Source organism: Xyrauchen texanus, chromosome 8, assembly GCF_025860055.1.
Source record: "Xyrauchen texanus isolate HMW12.3.18 chromosome 8, RBS_HiC_50CHRs, whole genome shotgun sequence".
Taxonomy (NCBI): domain Eukaryota; kingdom Metazoa; phylum Chordata; class Actinopteri; order Cypriniformes; family Catostomidae; genus Xyrauchen; species Xyrauchen texanus.
The window spans coordinates 11,872,078-11,891,126 of NC_068283.1; the positions used below are offsets into that span (position 1 = coordinate 11,872,078).

The 19,049-nt window shown below is 35.7% G+C and overlaps 2 protein-coding genes across 2 annotated transcripts in view; both read left to right on the forward strand.

Annotated features, from left to right (window-relative positions):
- LOC127647992 (protein tweety homolog 2-like) overlaps positions 1 to 7,233 on the forward strand; it is a 55,170-nt gene extending 47,937 nt beyond the window's left edge. The window contains exons 11-14 of the mRNA XM_052132544.1: positions 3,618 to 3,760; positions 3,847 to 4,023; positions 4,111 to 4,189; positions 5,927 to 7,233. Coding sequence (XP_051988504.1) covers positions 3,618 to 3,760; positions 3,847 to 4,023; positions 4,111 to 4,189; positions 5,927 to 6,007 — 480 coding nt within the window. The 3' untranslated portion in view covers positions 6,008 to 7,233. The remainder of the gene's footprint in view (positions 1 to 3,617; positions 3,761 to 3,846; positions 4,024 to 4,110; positions 4,190 to 5,926) is intronic.
- Positions 7,234 to 10,321: 3,088 nt separating this feature from the next.
- Positions 10,322 to 14,425, forward strand: LOC127647525 (G2/M phase-specific E3 ubiquitin-protein ligase-like). Its single transcript, XM_052131801.1, has 5 exons — positions 10,322 to 10,562; positions 10,649 to 10,830; positions 12,181 to 12,353; positions 12,927 to 13,144; positions 14,157 to 14,425. The coding sequence occupies exons 2-5, from the start codon at positions 10,705 to 10,707 to the stop codon at positions 14,423 to 14,425; spliced, it is 786 nt and encodes a 261-aa protein (XP_051987761.1). The 5' UTR covers positions 10,322 to 10,562; positions 10,649 to 10,704.
- Positions 14,426 to 19,049: the final 4,624 nt, after the last annotated feature.

Here is a 19,049-nt window from a genome sequence, read left to right on the forward strand (position 1 = left end):
GTCCTTAAGCCATTTTGCCACAACTTTAGAGGTATGTTTGGGGTCATTGTCCATTTGGAAGACCCTTTTGTTACCAAGCCTTAACTTCCTGGCTGATATCTTAAGATGTTGCTTCATTATAGCCACAAAATGTTCATAACTCATGATTCAATTTATTTTAGTGCACCAGTCCCTCCTCAGCAAAGCACCCCCACAACATGATGCTGCCCCATTCTTCACGGTTGGGATGGCGTTCTTCATCTTACAAGCCTCACCCTTTTTCCTCCAAACATAATGATGGTCATTAAGCCCAAACTGTTCCATTTTTGTTTCATTAGACCAGAGTACATTTCTCCAGAAAGTAAGATCTTTGTCCCCATGTGCACTTGCAAACTGCAGTCTGGCTTTTTTATTGTGGTTTTGGAGCAGTGGCTTCTTCCTTGCTGAGCAGCCTTTCAGGTTATGTCAATATTGGAATCGTTTTACTGTGGATAAAGGTACTTTTCTACCTGTTTCCTCCAGCATCTTCACAAGGTCCTTTGCTATTATTCTGGGATTGATATGCACCTTTCACACCAAACTACGTTCATCTCTAAGAGACAGAGTGCATCTCCGTCCTGAGTGGTATGGTGCTTAAATTTGCGTACTATTGTTTGTTCAGGTGAACATGGTAACTTCAGGCATTTGTAAATTGCTCCCAATGATGAACCAGACTTGTGGAGGTCCACACTTTTTTCTGAGGTCTTGGCTTATTTCTTTTGATTTTCCCATGATGTCAAGCAAAGAGGCACTGAGTTTGATGGTAGGCCTTAAAATACATCCACATGTACACCTCCAATTCAGTACACCTCCTATCAGAAGCTAAGTGGCTACTTGTCTAAAGGCTTGACATATTTTTCTGGAATTTTCTCAGAAGTGGAGGCAACTGAGACTTGTCCTCCACCACCCGGATTGAGGTGAATTACTTGTGGGACATCTTGTACTGCAAATAATAGTACCTCAAGCCATTTGTCACAATTTCGAGTGTCTTCATGCAAAAATGTACAAACAATTTTCTTTAGGGTCTGATTAAATAATTCGACCAAGCCATCTGTTTGGGGGTGGTAAACACTGGTCCGAATCTATTTAAACCCCAATTATTCTTACAGTCTGTGTAGTGTACATGACATAAACATAGTGCCCTGATCAGTGAGGATTTCTTTTGGAATCCCCTCTTGGGAGATATTTCTGAAGAGTGCCTCTGCTCTGAACACTTTGTGCTGAACTGTTGCACTGCTGCAATGAGGCACTGCTTCCGGATATCACATTGCATAGTCCACCAGAACCAATACAAAGCGATATCCATGTGCCATCCACTTTAATGGCCCGATGAGGTCCATACCAATTCTTTCGAAGGGGCGTTCTTTGGGTGGCCGGCAGATTCACCAGTTGACTCTCGGCCTTGCTCTCTACAGATGTTGCTTGGCCACGCCCCAATCACCACAAATACTTTTACAGAATTTATTAATCTTGGTTAATGTCAACATATACTAGCACATTTTTAAACTTTTAATAAAAGTTTTATATGCTGTAAAATGTTCATCATGAACTAACAATGAACAATTGTATTTTTATTAACTAATTAATGTTGTAAGAAATATATTGTTCATTGTTCGTTCATGATACCTAATGCATTAAATAATGTTATTCCATGTGTCTGTTGAATGCTGGATTCTGATTGGTTGACAGACTTTCTAAGGTGTGCAATTATTTTCCAGTAAGCGCACAGCTATGAAGTAGTTCTAGGTCTTGACTGCATAATGGTCCCATATCAAAAGCTATTTACATAAGTGACACTCATCACTACATCTTAAATATACATTTTAAAGCGATGTTACTTCAGACGAGAGCTGCAACAAATGAAGGTAATCCCACACGCAATCTCTCTTAATTTCTGAGTTTCTTTTCGATCACTCAAACACAAACTCACACACAAACGCACACATGCACAAACCCACTACCTTTACTCCAGTAAGTGCTCCAGTAAAGCAGCGCAAGCCTCGCAATTCTCCGTTGTTAATTCTTAAATTACGTTTTCGAACTAGCAACAAAGGCTCAAACTGAGTCAAAGCAAGATGCTAAACCCGTGGTGAAAGAAAGTAGTTCCACTCACAAGAGGATGAAAAACAGAAAATGACTTGAGATAAAACACTAAACAATGTATTAAGTTGTGGTAACCATGGTATAATTGATGACAGACCATTGAATTATTGAAAAATAATGCACTCCTGAGATATAACGGTCAATCCGCTGTGTGCCGCGGCCGCATTACCACCTCAGCTGGGCGTTATTTTTCAAAAATTCAATGGTCTGTCATCAGTTATTCCTTACTTAATGAATGGAATCTTATTGTAATGTTTTACCAATAATTTAATGATAGCAAATGAGATGTGCACAAGTTACTGAAATTAAATTAAAATGTCTATTTGTTTTCTTTTTATTTCTTAATCAAAACATGAAAACAGATATCCGGTGGCCATTGACAAAGCTGTTAGTCTATTTTGGAACAGTTGTACAAGCAAAACACTTTTTTTGTCAATCATTTTTGTGCACATGATTATTGGCCGACACAGAGAATCTTGTTTACTGGCTACAAAAAAACTCTTGAGAATCATTGAAAGGTTCAATGTAATGAAATGTGCAAAATTCAGTGTCTAGTTCCTCCTCTGTGTAGAGCCAGTTCTGGAAAGTTCATGGAAATTATTAAAATCATAAGTTTGACCAAAATCATGGAAATGTATGTAGTGCATATACATATAAAATATTTGCATGAGTTAAAATATTTCTCTTGTGTAAAGTAAATCATGCTCGAAAGCCATAGCAATGTCTGATTGCAAATAGAGGAAATCTATTAGACAAATAGCTGGAAAGATCACTAAAAAGTAATTGAAAATCATTGGTCACAAATGGTGGGAATTCAGATTTTTGCATCCTGGTACATTGTAAATGCGACTTTGTTTCCTGGCAGATCAATAAAAACCTGTGCACTCTTGGTGCGTTCAAGTCATGACTGAATTAATCTTTTTACGATTTCAGCACACAGAATCACAACATCTCAGTTACAAGTGGGAACCTGGGTTTCTTTAAGCCCCTGACTTTCCTATTTGCTGCCATGTCAATTTAAGAACTTTTTGTGGCAGCAAATTGTTATTTATCATGTTAATTTGTATTTGTTAATTTTGATTCTACAATTTTCTTCATATGGATTGTGTACTGTTGATGAAGAACAACGATAATTCTTGCCAGAAAGCATTACTCATTTAGTCGGATAATAAAGAGACCGGCCTGTGAGACCAAACGATTTACCCTCATTCTTTAACAGCACAAGAATGATAAAACACAAAAAGAGCCTCAATTACAAACCGAATGCACACTTTACTATTCATATTATTGCTGTAACACTAAAAGAGTTTCTTCCAACCAAAATCCTAACCCTGCACATCACACCACCTACAGATCTTGTAAGAACCTAAATGCAGCATCTGATTTGAAATTGCATGAAGCCAGCCAATCAGATTGGAGCTTGTCATTTTGCCATTTTTGTCTGGTCAGTTCTAACATTGATCACGTGTTGGTCTAACAGTGTACTGGTCTTGCAGGACTATCTTGAGGCTCTGCTGGGCGTTTGCTATGATGGCGTGGAGGGGCTCCTGTATCTTTGCCTGTTCTCACTGCTGGCAGCCTGTGCCTTCTGTGCCATGCTGTGTGCCATCCCTCGTGCCTGGACCCTTATCGTCAGCAGGTATCATCTAACTTACTGTTTCTGTATCGTGGTGCATGTCACCTGAGATCAACAAGTGTAGCAGCTGATATCTAATTGGTCCTTAGTGAAAGGGATTGTGATGATATCAATGAGGAGGACCCCTTCAACCCGTCGAGACGCTTCACCGCGTATAACCCCAGCCGAGCTCAAGTGGATAGCTTCTGCAGCTACAGCAGCAGTATGGGCAGCCAGACCAGTCTGCAACCCCCACTACAGGACACATCCAGCACACCAGAGTACATGTGAGTACTTAGTACTGTATACACGGGACTGTGAGCTGTCACTCTCATGCTTTTCTGATCCACTGATCTGGCTTTCCTCTCCTACAGGAACCAGTCCATGCTGTTTGAGAGAAATCCTCGCTATGAAAACGTCCCGTTGATTGGGAGAGGCTCACCACCACCATCGGTATTGACAAACTTTAACATTGTCCTTGTATACAGTAAGAAATTCTCACAATAGAGCTATTCTATCTATTTTTATAAACACATTTTCTTCAAAAGACTTGAAATATTGTGCACATGCCTTGTGGTCTACTTTTATTGTGCTTTTGGTGCACTGCATGTTTTAGTTGTATGGAAATATTTTCCAAATTTTCAGTTTTTACTGTAAATTGCACTTTAATTTTGCAAGGTTTTACTCTGATCCCATAATCATGCCAAATGTTTAGCCATGCGATTCCCAGATACAATAAGATTTGATTCCATATAACCTGTGTGTAAATTTGCTTAGTGCTATTGTGGTGTATGAAGCATTACTGCCCCCTGCTGTTTAAATATTTCGAGTCATTTTGAGTGAGGGCTGTTTCTATGGTTCACATCCATCCAGATTTCAATGGATGGATTAAGAATTACTATGCTATAAATTATTTATGAAAATTAATTAAAAACAATGCTGCCTTGATTGATATGGAAGGCAGATGGGCAGATTGAAGGGATGTAACTGAAAGGATGTAATTCAAAGGATGAGAGCTTGGATTATCTACTCAGGCGTTTTTTTTAGATCATCTAATATGTTCTTTTTTTGTTTTGTTTTGTTTTTTTAAATCATTTTAGTTGATGCATTGCAGAATACATAAACCTCATTACAGGACAGCCTGTTGTCTAATGAACCAATTCCCAGCATCATTTTTATCTGTCAAGACTTTCTTTTCACAGAATGATATTTTACAGCTAATTTAGTCCTTTTCCTTTCTTTATTACGTTCCAAGTTATATCCTCAGACATTTAGAAACAGTAAGTGAGCCCCCTACCTGCCCCAAAACCTACTGTCTCTTCTCAACTTGCTTTTGTCCTCTTTTTGCCTCTCATTTTGTTCCTCTGAGAATATATTCACCCAAATCCATAAAAAAGACATTTGCTATCCAGTGTTGGGGAGTAAATAGTGTAACAGTGGTCACTTTTCCATCAATAATCGCTTCTTTTTTTTTTCTTTTTTTTTTTTTAACAAGCTGCTTTCCCAAAATGAATAGATGTCTAGGATGACTAAAGGCTTTGTTGTTGTTTTTAAGATACAATGTATTGCGAACACAGCTGAGTGAACTGAAGCAATAATTAAACAAACTCTCCTAGAGTGGCCAGTTAGATTTAGTGAATTGATTAGTTAAATGTAAATGGTTTACTAATCAGTTCTCTGTGTAGATGTAGATAAAATATCTTCCCCAACACTGTTGTTATCAATCTCAGCTGTTGTTTTATATTTTATTTCATTTTACTTTTGTTTTGCTTTGCTTGTTTTTTTTCTTTTGCCTTTTGTTTTGTTTTTTTGCTTTGCTTGACTTTCTTTTTTTTTCTGTTTTGATTGGCTTTTTGTTTTTTGTTTTACGTAGCTTTTTTGTTTTGTTTGTTTATCTTTGATTAGATTTTTGTTGTTTTGGTTTTGTTTCACTGTGTTGTGCTATTGTTTTGTTGTTTTGTTTGTTTTGTTTTGTTCCATCTCATTGTCTGAATATACATCAGTGTTTTTTCAACTCGCTTCTTTTCCTCTACCACCACTTCAACTGAAATGTTTGCCTGTTTTTTCACACATTGAATACTTCCATAATCCAACATCAAAAACCTTCACAAAAGCGGATATGAGCTTACAGCAGTCATCAAGGTGATCTGAGCTGTAGTAATCTTTTTTCTCTCTCTCTAATAACTGCAGTATTCACCCAGCATGAGGACCACCTACCTGTCTATGACTGATGCCCAAATCAGACACTTCGGAACAGAATTCCAGGTGTAACATTCCTGGGTCCTCTTTCTGAAGGAGTCTCGCAGTGTGAGATGTTTTCCTTGTTGATACTTAAAAGCAGGACATCGATGAAGCACAAATATATGTGTCAAAGGGAGTTCTCAAAGACTGCATGCGGTCCAGACATTTGAAGTGAATTCTTCATATCTGAAAAGGCAAAGGATATTTTGGAGGTTTATGGGTGAACTCTGACCGCTTGTATATATACACATCTTTTCCTCAAGGGCTCGTCAGCAAATGATGGGATCGGTCTGGTGTTGATAATTTACACTTGCAAAATGTTTTAATTCTTTGGAGTAATGCTTCAAATTAAATGATACAAACAGTGTTTAATAGCTCATAACTTTAGGATAAAAAAATGAAAATGGACTTTACCACTCAAAGGCCTTGAGCTCCGGAATGAGCCTTTAATTAATATTACTCTGATGGTTAAATAGACACCATAGGATGCACTGACCTACACAGTCTGAGAGAAATGACCAACTGGACAGCCTGAGAGAGTATCTGATCCAGTGTAGTGATTATATCTTGCATGAGGAAAAAGGTGTTTGGTGCCTTTTCTGAAATAAACTGTAATGCTTTGATGTGATTTCACATCATATTTGTCCAGTACTAGTTAGTAGTCAAATAGGTGTACTATTCATTTCAAACTAATGAATAGCTAAATATGAACCATATTCTGGAGTGATAGACACTGTGATGCACAATTTGGATATGGAAATTATGTACAGACTAGTTTTTGTTTCACATATTAAAAGTATCTTTGTGAGTGTGTCTCTGTATGGAAGCCTGATCAAAGCTGAAAGAGCTTATTTTTTCTAGTTAAAGTGCTTTTGTGTGTTTCCACTAAAGTTCTGAATAGATAATGTGGATATTTCTAAAGAAATTTCTTCATTGTGTTTTTTTGTTTCTTTGTTTGTTTGTATGTTTGTTTGTTATGTGAGGTTCACCATACTTCTTGACAGCTGTTTATGATCCAAATGAATGAATTATAATGACATTAGATTTGCTTATACATGTTGAATTGTACCACTTTTCTTATTATCGTCTTTGCTTGTCATGCCATTTAAAAAGTGCTGTTTTTTTATTGTCCATGTAATGTTTTTTTCTTTCTTTTTTTTTGGGGGACATTTGATTCAATAAATATTTTTTACTCAAAGTTAAGTTTTTATCATCCTAAATCTGTGCTGTAAGTTTCCGTTTTTAGAAATGGTAACAAAAGGGGAATTGGCAAAAGTTACATCTGTCAGTCTAATCATTCTTTATGAACACAATAAATCAATGAATAATTAAATATTGCAATTTATTTATGCATTTCATTTTGAATACATTTGTGCTCTGTTATAGTTTGAAGCATATGTGCCACTCAAAGGGTCAGTTTAGTTTAGATTTTATTGGCAATGGCAATGCTTTCACAAAGACAACGTCAGTGTGCGCCAATTTATTTTCTGCATTATCGCTGGCCTGACGCTAGAGGGCGCCTACCCGCCTCTGTAAACACATACTGCCCTTTAACGAGCTAAACGAAACCCAGTTTAATAACAAACACGACGTCCTCCGGTCTGCAGTTGACACATAATAGCACGTATTGGCCGTGTATCCTAAAATAAAGTAGTATTTTAAATCGGATATAATATTAGAAGAGAGGCTGGAATATGGCTAATTCGCAATGGGAAATGTTTTCGGCAGAAATAAGGGACGCCCCAGTAGAGTGAAAGATCAGGACAGGGCGATTTTTGTGTAAGGTCAATCAGCATCACGCTCTCGTGTGTTAGGCTTGTGTCATTTCATATAGAGCCAATCAGAGCCATATATAGAGAGAGTTGCGACAACTCCATTGACTCCAATGGAACGTTATTTTTTTACAGCAATGGCGGCTCGTGGAGCCTCTCAATAGTTCCCGGAAGTAGCAGCAAACACATGCCGCGCCGTAGAGATGAAGCAGAACAAACCGTTTGCGACGCACTTTTAAAAGGTGAGACGTTTAAAGAATAATATTATCTTATTCTTTATATTATCAGTACAGCTAAATAAAAATAACTTGTAAATTAAAACCTTATAGTTGAGTATTACTATGGCAAGCCGTTTTAACATTTAATCATTTTAACCTACTAGTCTCTATGTTCATGCTACTAGTGCTTATTTTTTAGATACTAGTATCTATTCCATTAAGTACTAGTACTTATTCATTAGCGACTAGTGCTTATTATTTAGGTACTAGTGCTTATTCAACAGATACTAGTGCTTATTCTTTAGGTACTAGTACTTATTCAATAGATACTAGTACTTATTCATTAGATACTAGTACTTATTTATTAGATACTAGTACTTATTCATTAGATACTAGTCCTTATTTATTAGATACTAGTGCTTATCAATAAACTACTAGTACTTATTCAATAGATACTAGTACTTATTCATTAGTTACTAGTACTTATTCATTAGATACTAGTACCTATTAAATAGATACTAGTACTTATTCATTAGATACTAGTACTTATTTCGATAGTCACTAGTAACTATTCTTTTGTTACTAGTAACAAAAACATGTTTTTTGCCATTGACTTCTATGGGGATCTGTCATTTAGATATCAACTATTCAGTTCTGACTAGTATCTATTCCAATTGTGACTAGTACATATTAGATACTGGTAGTTATTCTTTAGGTACTAGTACTTATTTTTTAGATACTAGTACTTATTCATTAGCTACTAGTACTTATTCATTAGATACTAGTACTTCTTCATTAGATACTAGTACTTATTCATTAGATACTAGTACCTATTAATTAGATACTAGTACTTATCAATTAGCTACTAGTACTCATTCAATAGATACTAGTACTTATTCATTAGATACTAGTACTTATTCAATAGATACTAGTACTTATTCAATAGATACTAATATCTATTTATTAGATACTAGTATTAATTCCAAATGTTACTAGTAAGATTTTTTATTTTACTAGTAAGATTTTTAATTGAACTATACAGTGGCCGTTCTGACTAGTCATAACATAAGACTAGTAAAAAGCAGTTGTGACTAGTAAGATAAGAATAGTTACTAGTAACATCTGGAATAAATACTAGTATCTAATTAATAGGAACTAATATCTATTGAATAAGTACTAGTAGCTAATTAATAAGTACTAGTATCTAATTAATAGGTACTAGTATCTAATGAATAAGTACTAGTATCTAATGAATAAGTACTAGTAATATTTAAAAAGATACTAGTCAAAATTGGAATACTTACTAGTCATAAATTAATAGATGATATCAAAACAGAATAGCTACTAGTATCTATTAATTTGCAGATATCTTCAACCTCATAAGGAACTAGTAAGGAAATATTAGGAGATATCTTCTTTCAAGCAGATTATTACATAAACATGAGTACTCTCAGCCATCCAATCAGAGTTCATATGGTAATGCAGGCTAAACTACGGCAATAGAAGAAGCTGATTGGTTAAGGGGAGAAAAGATGCGTTTAATATGACTTTTACATATAGACCATACTAAAGACTTAACTGCCAATAATAAAATCCAAACAACCGGTTCATAATTACCAGCCAAACAACCACAATCCAGAGATTGTGACTTTTGGAGAGCATTCATAATTCACATAAAAAAATTTGGATAGTCTGCGTCTGATATGCGATTGAATGTCAAAATTAAAGTAGCATGCACTATATTAGGCTACATGTATATTCATTATTATATTTTTTATACTGCTCACTCACACACAGGTCTGCAACACAAGATTTTCATAAAGGTAATAACTTGTCATTTTGGTCTGCTTGGGTTATTTCACAACAGATTTGGTAAGATTTCATAAGGTGACTGAGTTACTAGTTCACAGTTCCAATACTAACCGGCACAGCCTTTATATTTTAGGCTGACAAATTAAATTAAGCAACTTTTTATGTTTTGTTGACTGTTTTATGTGGTCTCATGAAAGTGCGTAACTATACCACAAATTTAATTTATCGTGCCATTTATACACCGTGCATATGATATGGCTACTGTAATACAGCCTACGCACGCACTCTACATCCCTAATCCCAAGAGATTTGCAGTGCGTAGCATATGCACGCAAAAAACAAAAAAGAAAAAACTATTTTGGCGTAGGCCTATACATAGCACGAGAAATTAAAGTCGTGGTATAGATAGTCTACGCACTTTCGACATCGTGTTGCAATGCCATGCCAGAAGTGAACTGATAATATTGTGTGAGCGTGCGGCGCAGCGCCATCACTGGATTTGTTCCTCAGAGAAATAACTTAATACACTGTCATTAGTCATACAGATAATATGACATCATTCGAAAGAGTAAAATGTATATTTTTCATTATTCAGACGAAAATCATACAATCCTTTTAAAAGAATTTCTGTCCGATTCTCTGATGAATGTGGAAATTTTGAGGAGGCTGTGGATTTGGGAGGCCCTAGGAGAGAGTTCCTCACCTTGCTCATAGAAGCAATTGAAAACTCTGCACTGCTTGCAGGCCCAGATGGAAGAAAAAACCTTGCTCTTGACTCAGTTGGTGTGCTATTTAATTTAATGTTTTTCAGTCACACATTTGTTTTTACAACCTTCAACCTTGTAATAATTATCACTTTTCCACTCCAGCTTTCAGAGAAGACAGATAGGCCTACTACCTTGCTGGTAAAGCAATTGCTGTCAGCATGGTTCACGGGGGACCTTCTCCTGGATTCTTTTCATCAACTTTGTTTGAATGCATCTGTAACGGGAACGTGTCACCAACCATAGATGATGTTAATGACTTGGATTTGCAAGCAAAAATCCAAAAGGTATTTTTTTTGTATAAGCAACTAATTATATTGTTAACTTTTAGGGGTGGGAATCTCTAGGCACCTCACGACTCGATTCAGAGTGCTGCGATGCTAAAACTATTATCAGTGTGTTTTTTTTTTTTTGTTTGTGACTGCTTGGTAATTTTAAAAGCAAGGTAGTTATAATGACCCATAAAGAATATACTTCCAATATCTTTTATTAATAAAACAAATGGAAGTGATTTGCCAAGTCAACTGTAAGGTTACATTTGCCAGCATATGTCCCAACATTGCAAAGAACCAACAGAAAAAAAGTGTGCCTGTACTAGCAGCATATTTGTAGTCAGTGAATACAAACTTCAGCATATTCTGAATCTCTAACATAAAATAATAGACTTCTAACCAACATCCTATTGTTATTTGCGATGAGCAAATCATTAATCAGACAAAAATAAAATAAACATTTTGCTGTAGCAAAATCACAAACGGCTTTCATACAAAAATATAGAATTATGTACCAGCAGCTCTCATACAAAAATAATGCTTGTGGAATGCAGTACAGTAAACCTATGTATTACAGATCTATTTACAGCATAAACAGATTAATGTGAAAACCAAACAATACAGAAAACAGCTCTCATACAAAAATACAAAATAGGGTAGGCCACAATGAAACACTGCCAAATTTCCATACGTTAGCTTTTAATGAAGAGGGTGTCATTCTGATTTTGCGCTCATCATGCGTCTGTTAATGCGCACGCCAGACAGAACCATTGGGTAAAGGGGTTATAGTTGTGCTTTATTGTGAATAAAACCACTATTGACCAATCAGAATCAAGGACAGGAACTAACAATTTTATTATATTTATACAACAGTTAGTTCTGGTCCCTGAATCTGATTGGCTGAGGTCTTTCCAGCCATGCAATGTTCTACCAGTATCTCCACAGGAACCGTTTCACCGGTTGTATCACTCCTCTAACGCATTTCTCACAGCAAGTTTCATGGTCAATGAGCAAATCCACCATTTTTTTCACCAGAATACACTTGTCAATCTCTCTTTCTACCAAATACTCTACATATATACTACACTTAATAAAGTAAAGTTTCGGAGTTGATAATGGATGCTCGGGCTCAAACTGTTAAACTGCTAACTTGAGATTTGTATAAATGCCTAATTTATTTTGTAGTTTCGCACAAAAGAGCTTTCTTATTTTTTTACACAATTGTGCCATCAAACTGTTGTATAAATGCAATGTCACACTTGTGCTGATATGGAGCCAAAAAGCACACAGTGTGTGATATTGCTTACTTAAAATGTCACAATTTGCATGGTAATAACTTCAAATTAATATATGTATATTTTCCAGATTGCCAATGCTGCAACCATGGAAGAGTTATGTCAGGCAACTGAGTGTATAACAGAATACCTGGCAAATGCAGGCTGTCTTCGAGCTATAAAACGCCTCGGAGACAAGGATCAGCTTGTAGACGATATTTTAATGTTCCAGGTTGTGAACAGAGTCCATGGCCCACTTGAACGGTAAGAATGATATATAATGATCATGCTTTCGAGATTAGTTGATTCAATTGCACTATCAGTTTTGATATTTCTTAATGGCCACATACTTGGACAGTAAGGCAGATTTAATTTACTTTTATTATATAGTTTAATTTACAGATTTAATTTACATTTAGTATGCCATTCCAAACTTATTTATTTTTTTCTGCCCATTTTTGTTTTTTACTTTTTATGTGTGATTTTCTTGTCCTCTCACATCACTGCAATTTCTAAAACCTGAAATATTGATTAGTTTGTTTTTTTCTTGTGATGAGTGATCAGTGAGAAGAGTTATTGCACTTGAATTGATACTCTTGAATAGAGGTCTCTTCACATAATTTCCATAAATTAATATTTATTATAAATTACTATATAACTGTAATTATATATCGACCAGTAAACTATACAATTCTCTACAGGCTATCATAAATAACAAAACCTTATCCCATGAAAATGTGACAATTGTTGTTTGAAAAGGACAAATAATACGTTTATGCACTATATTTTAAAATGAGGATCGTTTTTATAAAACTATTTTTTCTTTTTTTCTTGAAGACTCCGGGAGGGCCTGATGACTCTTCTTGGCCTGTTGAATGCTGTTGTTAAACACAAAGAAGCCTTCAGACCCCTTTTCTGCAGCCCACAACAGCCACTTACTGCAGACACCCTTGAAGACTTGTTTAATATTCGCTACTCAGTTGCTGGAAGTAACAGGCGGGCAGAAGAAAACACTGCAGTAGCCTTCTGGAGGGACTACCTTCTAGATGCAGAAGGCAAGTAATGTAACTGATTTGTATGTTAATGTCTTCTTGTGCAATGGGGATAGTTAGTAACAACATAAAACAACATCCACCATTTACATCATAAAACAGAATTTTCTTATTTATTTTGGCTTGGTATCCTTAGTAACAAGTTGTGTATTCCTTAAAGCAAGGTTAACTTACCATCACAGATACCCTGAACTCTGTTAATTAACCCAGTCCTTGCTTTCTCAGGGTTGGCTGGTTCCAAAAACGCAACCAGGGTTAAGTTCAGTCAATGTTCACAGTGAAAACACAAACATATTTTTAACTGAGTGACAAACCCATGAGTCACCGTGGGAATGGACGCAAAAAGCGGCACACTCTTTCTTTGAGTCCCTTTCCATGGTGACTCATGGATTTGACGCTCTGTTAATGTCTTTGTGTTTTCACTGTGAACATATTCTGGGTTGACTGAACTTGCTCCCAGACGTGTTTTTGGAACCAGCATTTCCGAGTTCAAGAGATCGTTCACCCAAAAACAAAAACTATCCCATGATTTACTTACACCTCAAGCCATCCTAGGTGGATATGACTTCTTTCAGACAAATACAAAGCGTTATATTAAAACATATCCTGGCTAATCCAGCAATATAATGGAAGCCAAAAATGTAAAGCTCAAAAAAAGTGTATTCGTCCATGATTTAAAGTAATCCATACTGCTCCGGGGGTTAATAAAGGCCTTCTGAAATGAATTGATGGGTTTGTGTAAGAAAAATATCCATATTTAAAACTTTTTTTAAAGTTATCATTTTTTTTAAACTGAAAGTTAAGTTAATTCTCTTACCTGTAAATTTATCTGGGTATTTTGCATAACCTTCCTTCTAGAATACCTCCCAGGCATTAAATCAAAATTATTAAATGGCATTAAATTAGCTCGGACAGTAAGAACATGCTATCCAAACGGATTGAAATTCTTCCAGGTTTTTTTGTGACTATGAATGATTATCTTATTACTCAGCCTTGTCACATTTTTCTTTTTCAGAAGGCAACTGTAACTGCTCGCTAGAAAAAATCCTTATGTTCACAACTGGATGCAGTGTTCTGCCTCCAATTGGATTAAAGCCTCAGCCATCCATTGAGTTCCTACATACTCCTGATACTACACCTGGGTCTGCTTCACTAAGAGAGAAATTTCCAACTTCAAACACGTGCATTAACTGCTTGCGTCTCCCTTTACACAAGGACTATGCCCATTTTAAGTCGAATATGGACTTTGGTATTTGCAACACGCAAGGGTTTGGTCAAGAGTAAGATCTACTTTGTTCATAGGTTTGTTTAAAGGGATGGTTCACCCAAAAATGAAAATTCTATCATGTACTCACCCTCAGGTTGTTCCAAACCTGTACGAGTTTCTTTCTTCTGCTGAAAACAAAGGAAGATATTTTGAATAATGTCAGTAACCAAACTGTTGATGGACCCCATTGACTTCATAATATTTTTTTTTCCCTACTATGGAAGTCAATGCATCAACTGTTTGGTTACTGACATTCTTCAAAATATCTTCCTTTGTTTTCAGCAGAAGAAAGAAACTCATACAGGTTTGGAACAACCTGAGGGTGAGTACATGATAGAATTTTCATTTTTGGGTGAATTATCCCTTTTTTGTTAAGTAGAAAAGTTTAGCAAAAACTGGGTTTATTTGGGTGACAAATTGACACGTTTGTGTCAACCTTATAAAATCCAACAAATTGGATAAGTTCTATCCATAATTTGTAGTACTCTTTTTGAAACCCTTTTCTTTCAATGTATACAACTGTTAAATGTAAACAATTAAAATAAAAGGATTAAAAAAAAATTAAAGGTGTTTATTTATTTTTTTAATGTATGAAATATACAAGGAGGCCACAGTGTAAAATATTGTGGAAAAAAAACTTGTTAGTGGTTTTTATTCAAATAAAACACTCCAAAGAATATTTGTTTGGCAGCATGGAAGTTGAGAAATTGTCTATTCTACATTGACAAACAACTAGGTTTAAAACCTTATAGTAAAAAAACTCAGCAACACTCAGCAAGCAGGTTTTCAGATTTTTCACATAGTTAATGAAAGTTGATGGAAAATTTCATTGCAGCACATTTCATATTTTAATTTTAAGTCTGCAATGCCTTCAAATGCAATCATAACCTCTTCCTATTGTTCCTGGCTGAGGTCAACACTGGGTGGATTGACATTAACGGCAGGGAACTGGTCGACCATTTCAGCTGGGAAGTTGTTAATGCCATGTTGTGCCAGAAGTCCCTCTAAATTGTGCTCCGTGAATGGATCATCACCAAACACATTGTTGATAGACGTGCGATTTACCCCCATGTTGGTCAGCATGCCATCAGTCCAGATCTGAGAGGGTGTTCGGTTGTGTTCTGTTCTCAGACGGTGATGATTCCAGGCTTCACGAAACCTGCTCAATCTACTTTGAATTTCAGGTAAATACACAAGATGAAGAGAAAGCTTGTGGACATCGTTTGCAGGATCTAGGGTGCCATTGTCCTCAAAGCTGTAGAATTCATTGTAGAAACTGTGCAAAACATGCAGGAAAACATCCCTCCAAAGACGCTCAATTCTCTGATTGTGTACAGATTCCCCTGTGATGTGGCTTCTGTGCTCCACACCATGAACAATGCCACTTGTGTGTTCTCTCCACCATGATCTGACCGCACTCTAGATGGAAGTCCATAAACACATGTGGCTTTTAAGAACTGTGTGAGCACTGTGGCAGCTCTGTTGTCTGTATTACAGTTCAAGTATGTTATCAGGCGGGAGTATCCATCTATAGCTCCATGAATGACTAAGCCCCATCTGAAAAAAAAAACAGATATTTAACAGCTCTAGCATACTGCTATAACTCACTAAAAAACTAATAAGCAAAAATTAAAATGATTTGTGGATTAGTTGTTAGTCTTAATGAATAGTAAATTCAACAAAACAATCTGATCAGCCAAAACACAGACAATTAGTATGGGTGTATTTTAATGTCAATTTAGATTTGTTTTACTGGTTTTCACACAGTGGACGTGGAGGGTTCAGCTAAACAGATTTGCTTTATGTAAGAAAAAATATTTGAAGGGATTTTTTTTTTTAATTTCAATCAAGGTCAGTCACATCAGACCACAAGGATTAATATGTATAAATGTGTAAAATGTTAAATAAAATGTATGTATATATATATATATATTTTTTAAAGAAAATCCTAAATACCTGATGAGATGCATATTTCCATCCATGTGCCACAGACTGTTTGGATATGGCACATAATATGTTCTTCTGGCCACGGCAGCACTCCATCTACGTGCAGCTGCTGCTGGGTCAATGTTCGTCAACATTACTCTCACTCTTTGTCGTGATACCAGCAATCCCTCTGCTCGCAGCAATGCTCTCATCATCTGTGATGTTTTGGTATGCAAATAATTACACAGAGTTTGATTTACACCCAATTTCACAGACAATGCTTAAAGGATTAGTTCAGCCAAAAATGGCAAAAATTAGCCCATGATTTTCCATCATAAAAGTGTTCCACATGGCTCTGAGGGGTTAATAAAGGCCTTCTGAAGCGATGCGTACGTGTAAGAAAAATATCCATTTTTATTACATGGCTTGGTTGAATTGTAATGTAGAATGCGGTGTGTTATTTCTTGATAACAGACCGTTGCCATGAAAAACAGAGCGTTGCCATGGACACAGTTCTGTTCACTCTGCAGGACAGCTATCAAACCGAAAGCAATACAATAGTTTTTAAATCAATAAACTCCTTTTTAAATCAATATTTTGTCAAATTATTGATTTATTTGGTAGGTAGCCATGTAAGAAGCGGGATAATGTAGAGCGATGCGGTTGTTATAGCGAATACAACCCCTTCAGGCTGATTCAAGACACCGACGCCTGGCTCTACATTATCCCTTAACACATTACAAAGTAAAATTCTAGCTTCCGGCCAAACGCACATACATAGTCTACTTGCACCTAAACGCAACTTAGTTTTAAATATGTAAGTTAAAAATATTTTCCGTACACAAACGCATGGCTTCGCTTCAGAAGGCCTCACCCCAGAGCTGTGTGTAGCACTTTAATAATGGATGGGTTCACTTTTATGATGGATAGAAACAGCCATTCATTGCCATTATAAAGCTTGGAAGAGCCAGGACATTTTTTAATATAACTCCAAATTGTATTCGTCTGAAAGAAGAATGTCACATGAACCTAGAATGGTTTGAGGGTGAGTAAATCATGGGCTAATTTTCATTTTTGGGTGAACTACCTAGTCCCAAACTATAATGCATGTTTGAATTTATACTGAAAGCAACTTATCTCACGATACACAGTAATATTTTTGTTTTATAAGGCACATTTATAAAAGCTACTTAATGTCCTAATTGAACTAAGGCCAAATTCTGGCTTTATCTAATCCATATCTGTGAAACCAGGTGTTATACTTGAAAAACTTGAATAGTTCACCCAATAAAGAGTATTAACTTACACATGTTGCATACCTGTATTACTCTCTCGTATTTGTATATGCATGTTCATAGTTTGCAATGTACAGAGATTTACAAGTCACTTTTTTTTTTTCAAATTATTGCAACACCTGCGTGTGACTGGTCAGTGGATTCTGGCTAACTTAAACTCCTCTGATATGAACTGCATACTAGAACACTACTCTTACTCTGGATCAGCCTACATTTTAAAAACTATCTAAAAAGTTCACATTTAAAGTAACAAAATGTAAAATTACAATAATAATATACAACAATATAGAGATAAAAAAGTTTGGTACTACCTCATTGCCAGATCTGGGATATAACCCATGAAGTCGTCTAATGTGCTGTTCCAACTCCTCATCAGTCAACGGTCTTGACATGGAATTCCTAGTTGGCAGCCCTAGAGCTTTTGTCCTCTTGTATAAAAATGATGCCGAACATCCCAAAAGTTGGGCCATGCGCTTGATGGTGTAGCCCTGGGTCACCAAGAATTCCAGCTGTTGTCTCGTCACGGTGATCTTAGGTCTCCCTCGCTGACCTATGGATATACACACACTGTTAAGCAAAATTGACTAAACAACAATTAATGATTTATTGTGTGAAATAAATATTTAAACACAAAATTTTACATGAGAATATGCAAATCATGTTTTAACAGAAACTATGAATAATAGTAATGCATTTTGTCTTGTGGCAGTGATAGGATTTTGGTTTTTATGAAGCATAAATATGTAATATGTGCCAATACCACAAGACAAAGTTCTGAAGCTGATGTAGGGACACCTAAATATCTTTTATTTTATTGCCACATTTATTTTTGAATATATTCTTGTATTCTCAAATGTAAGTATATGAATACAAAACCTTAAAAAATATGTAAAACTCTTAAAATTTTTTTATTTACAGCTAGTTTCCATTGAACTAAAAAAAAACAGCAAATGCACCAGGATTATACAAAATTTGGGTTGTTGAGATTAATATAAACTGTTAATTCCTTTTCTTCTTTAATTTTGTTTTTTAATTCCTTGCTTTGCTTAAATAGTGTCATTTGATCTTAAATGTCATTATGCATGTATATTTCAACGTCTAATAAACAAATTTAGACAGGTATTGTTTACTGGGAAACCCTGTAAGAACAGAATGTTTGGTAGCAGGTGCGTTTCTAGACTTTTATCAGTATTGGGGCAAAAAGCATTGGGCTCCCCTAACGTTTTCCAATTTCTTGAATAATAAATACTGTGCATCAATAAAGTACTGTATGACTTCACTAGCTCAAATTATCTGCATAATTATAACTAAACATGCATTTTAATTAAATCAAAACAATGACATCATGACAACTTTATATGCATTTTTGAACTGCAGAATCTCAAGACTCTGCCTATTTGATGTATTTATCGTTGGGAAT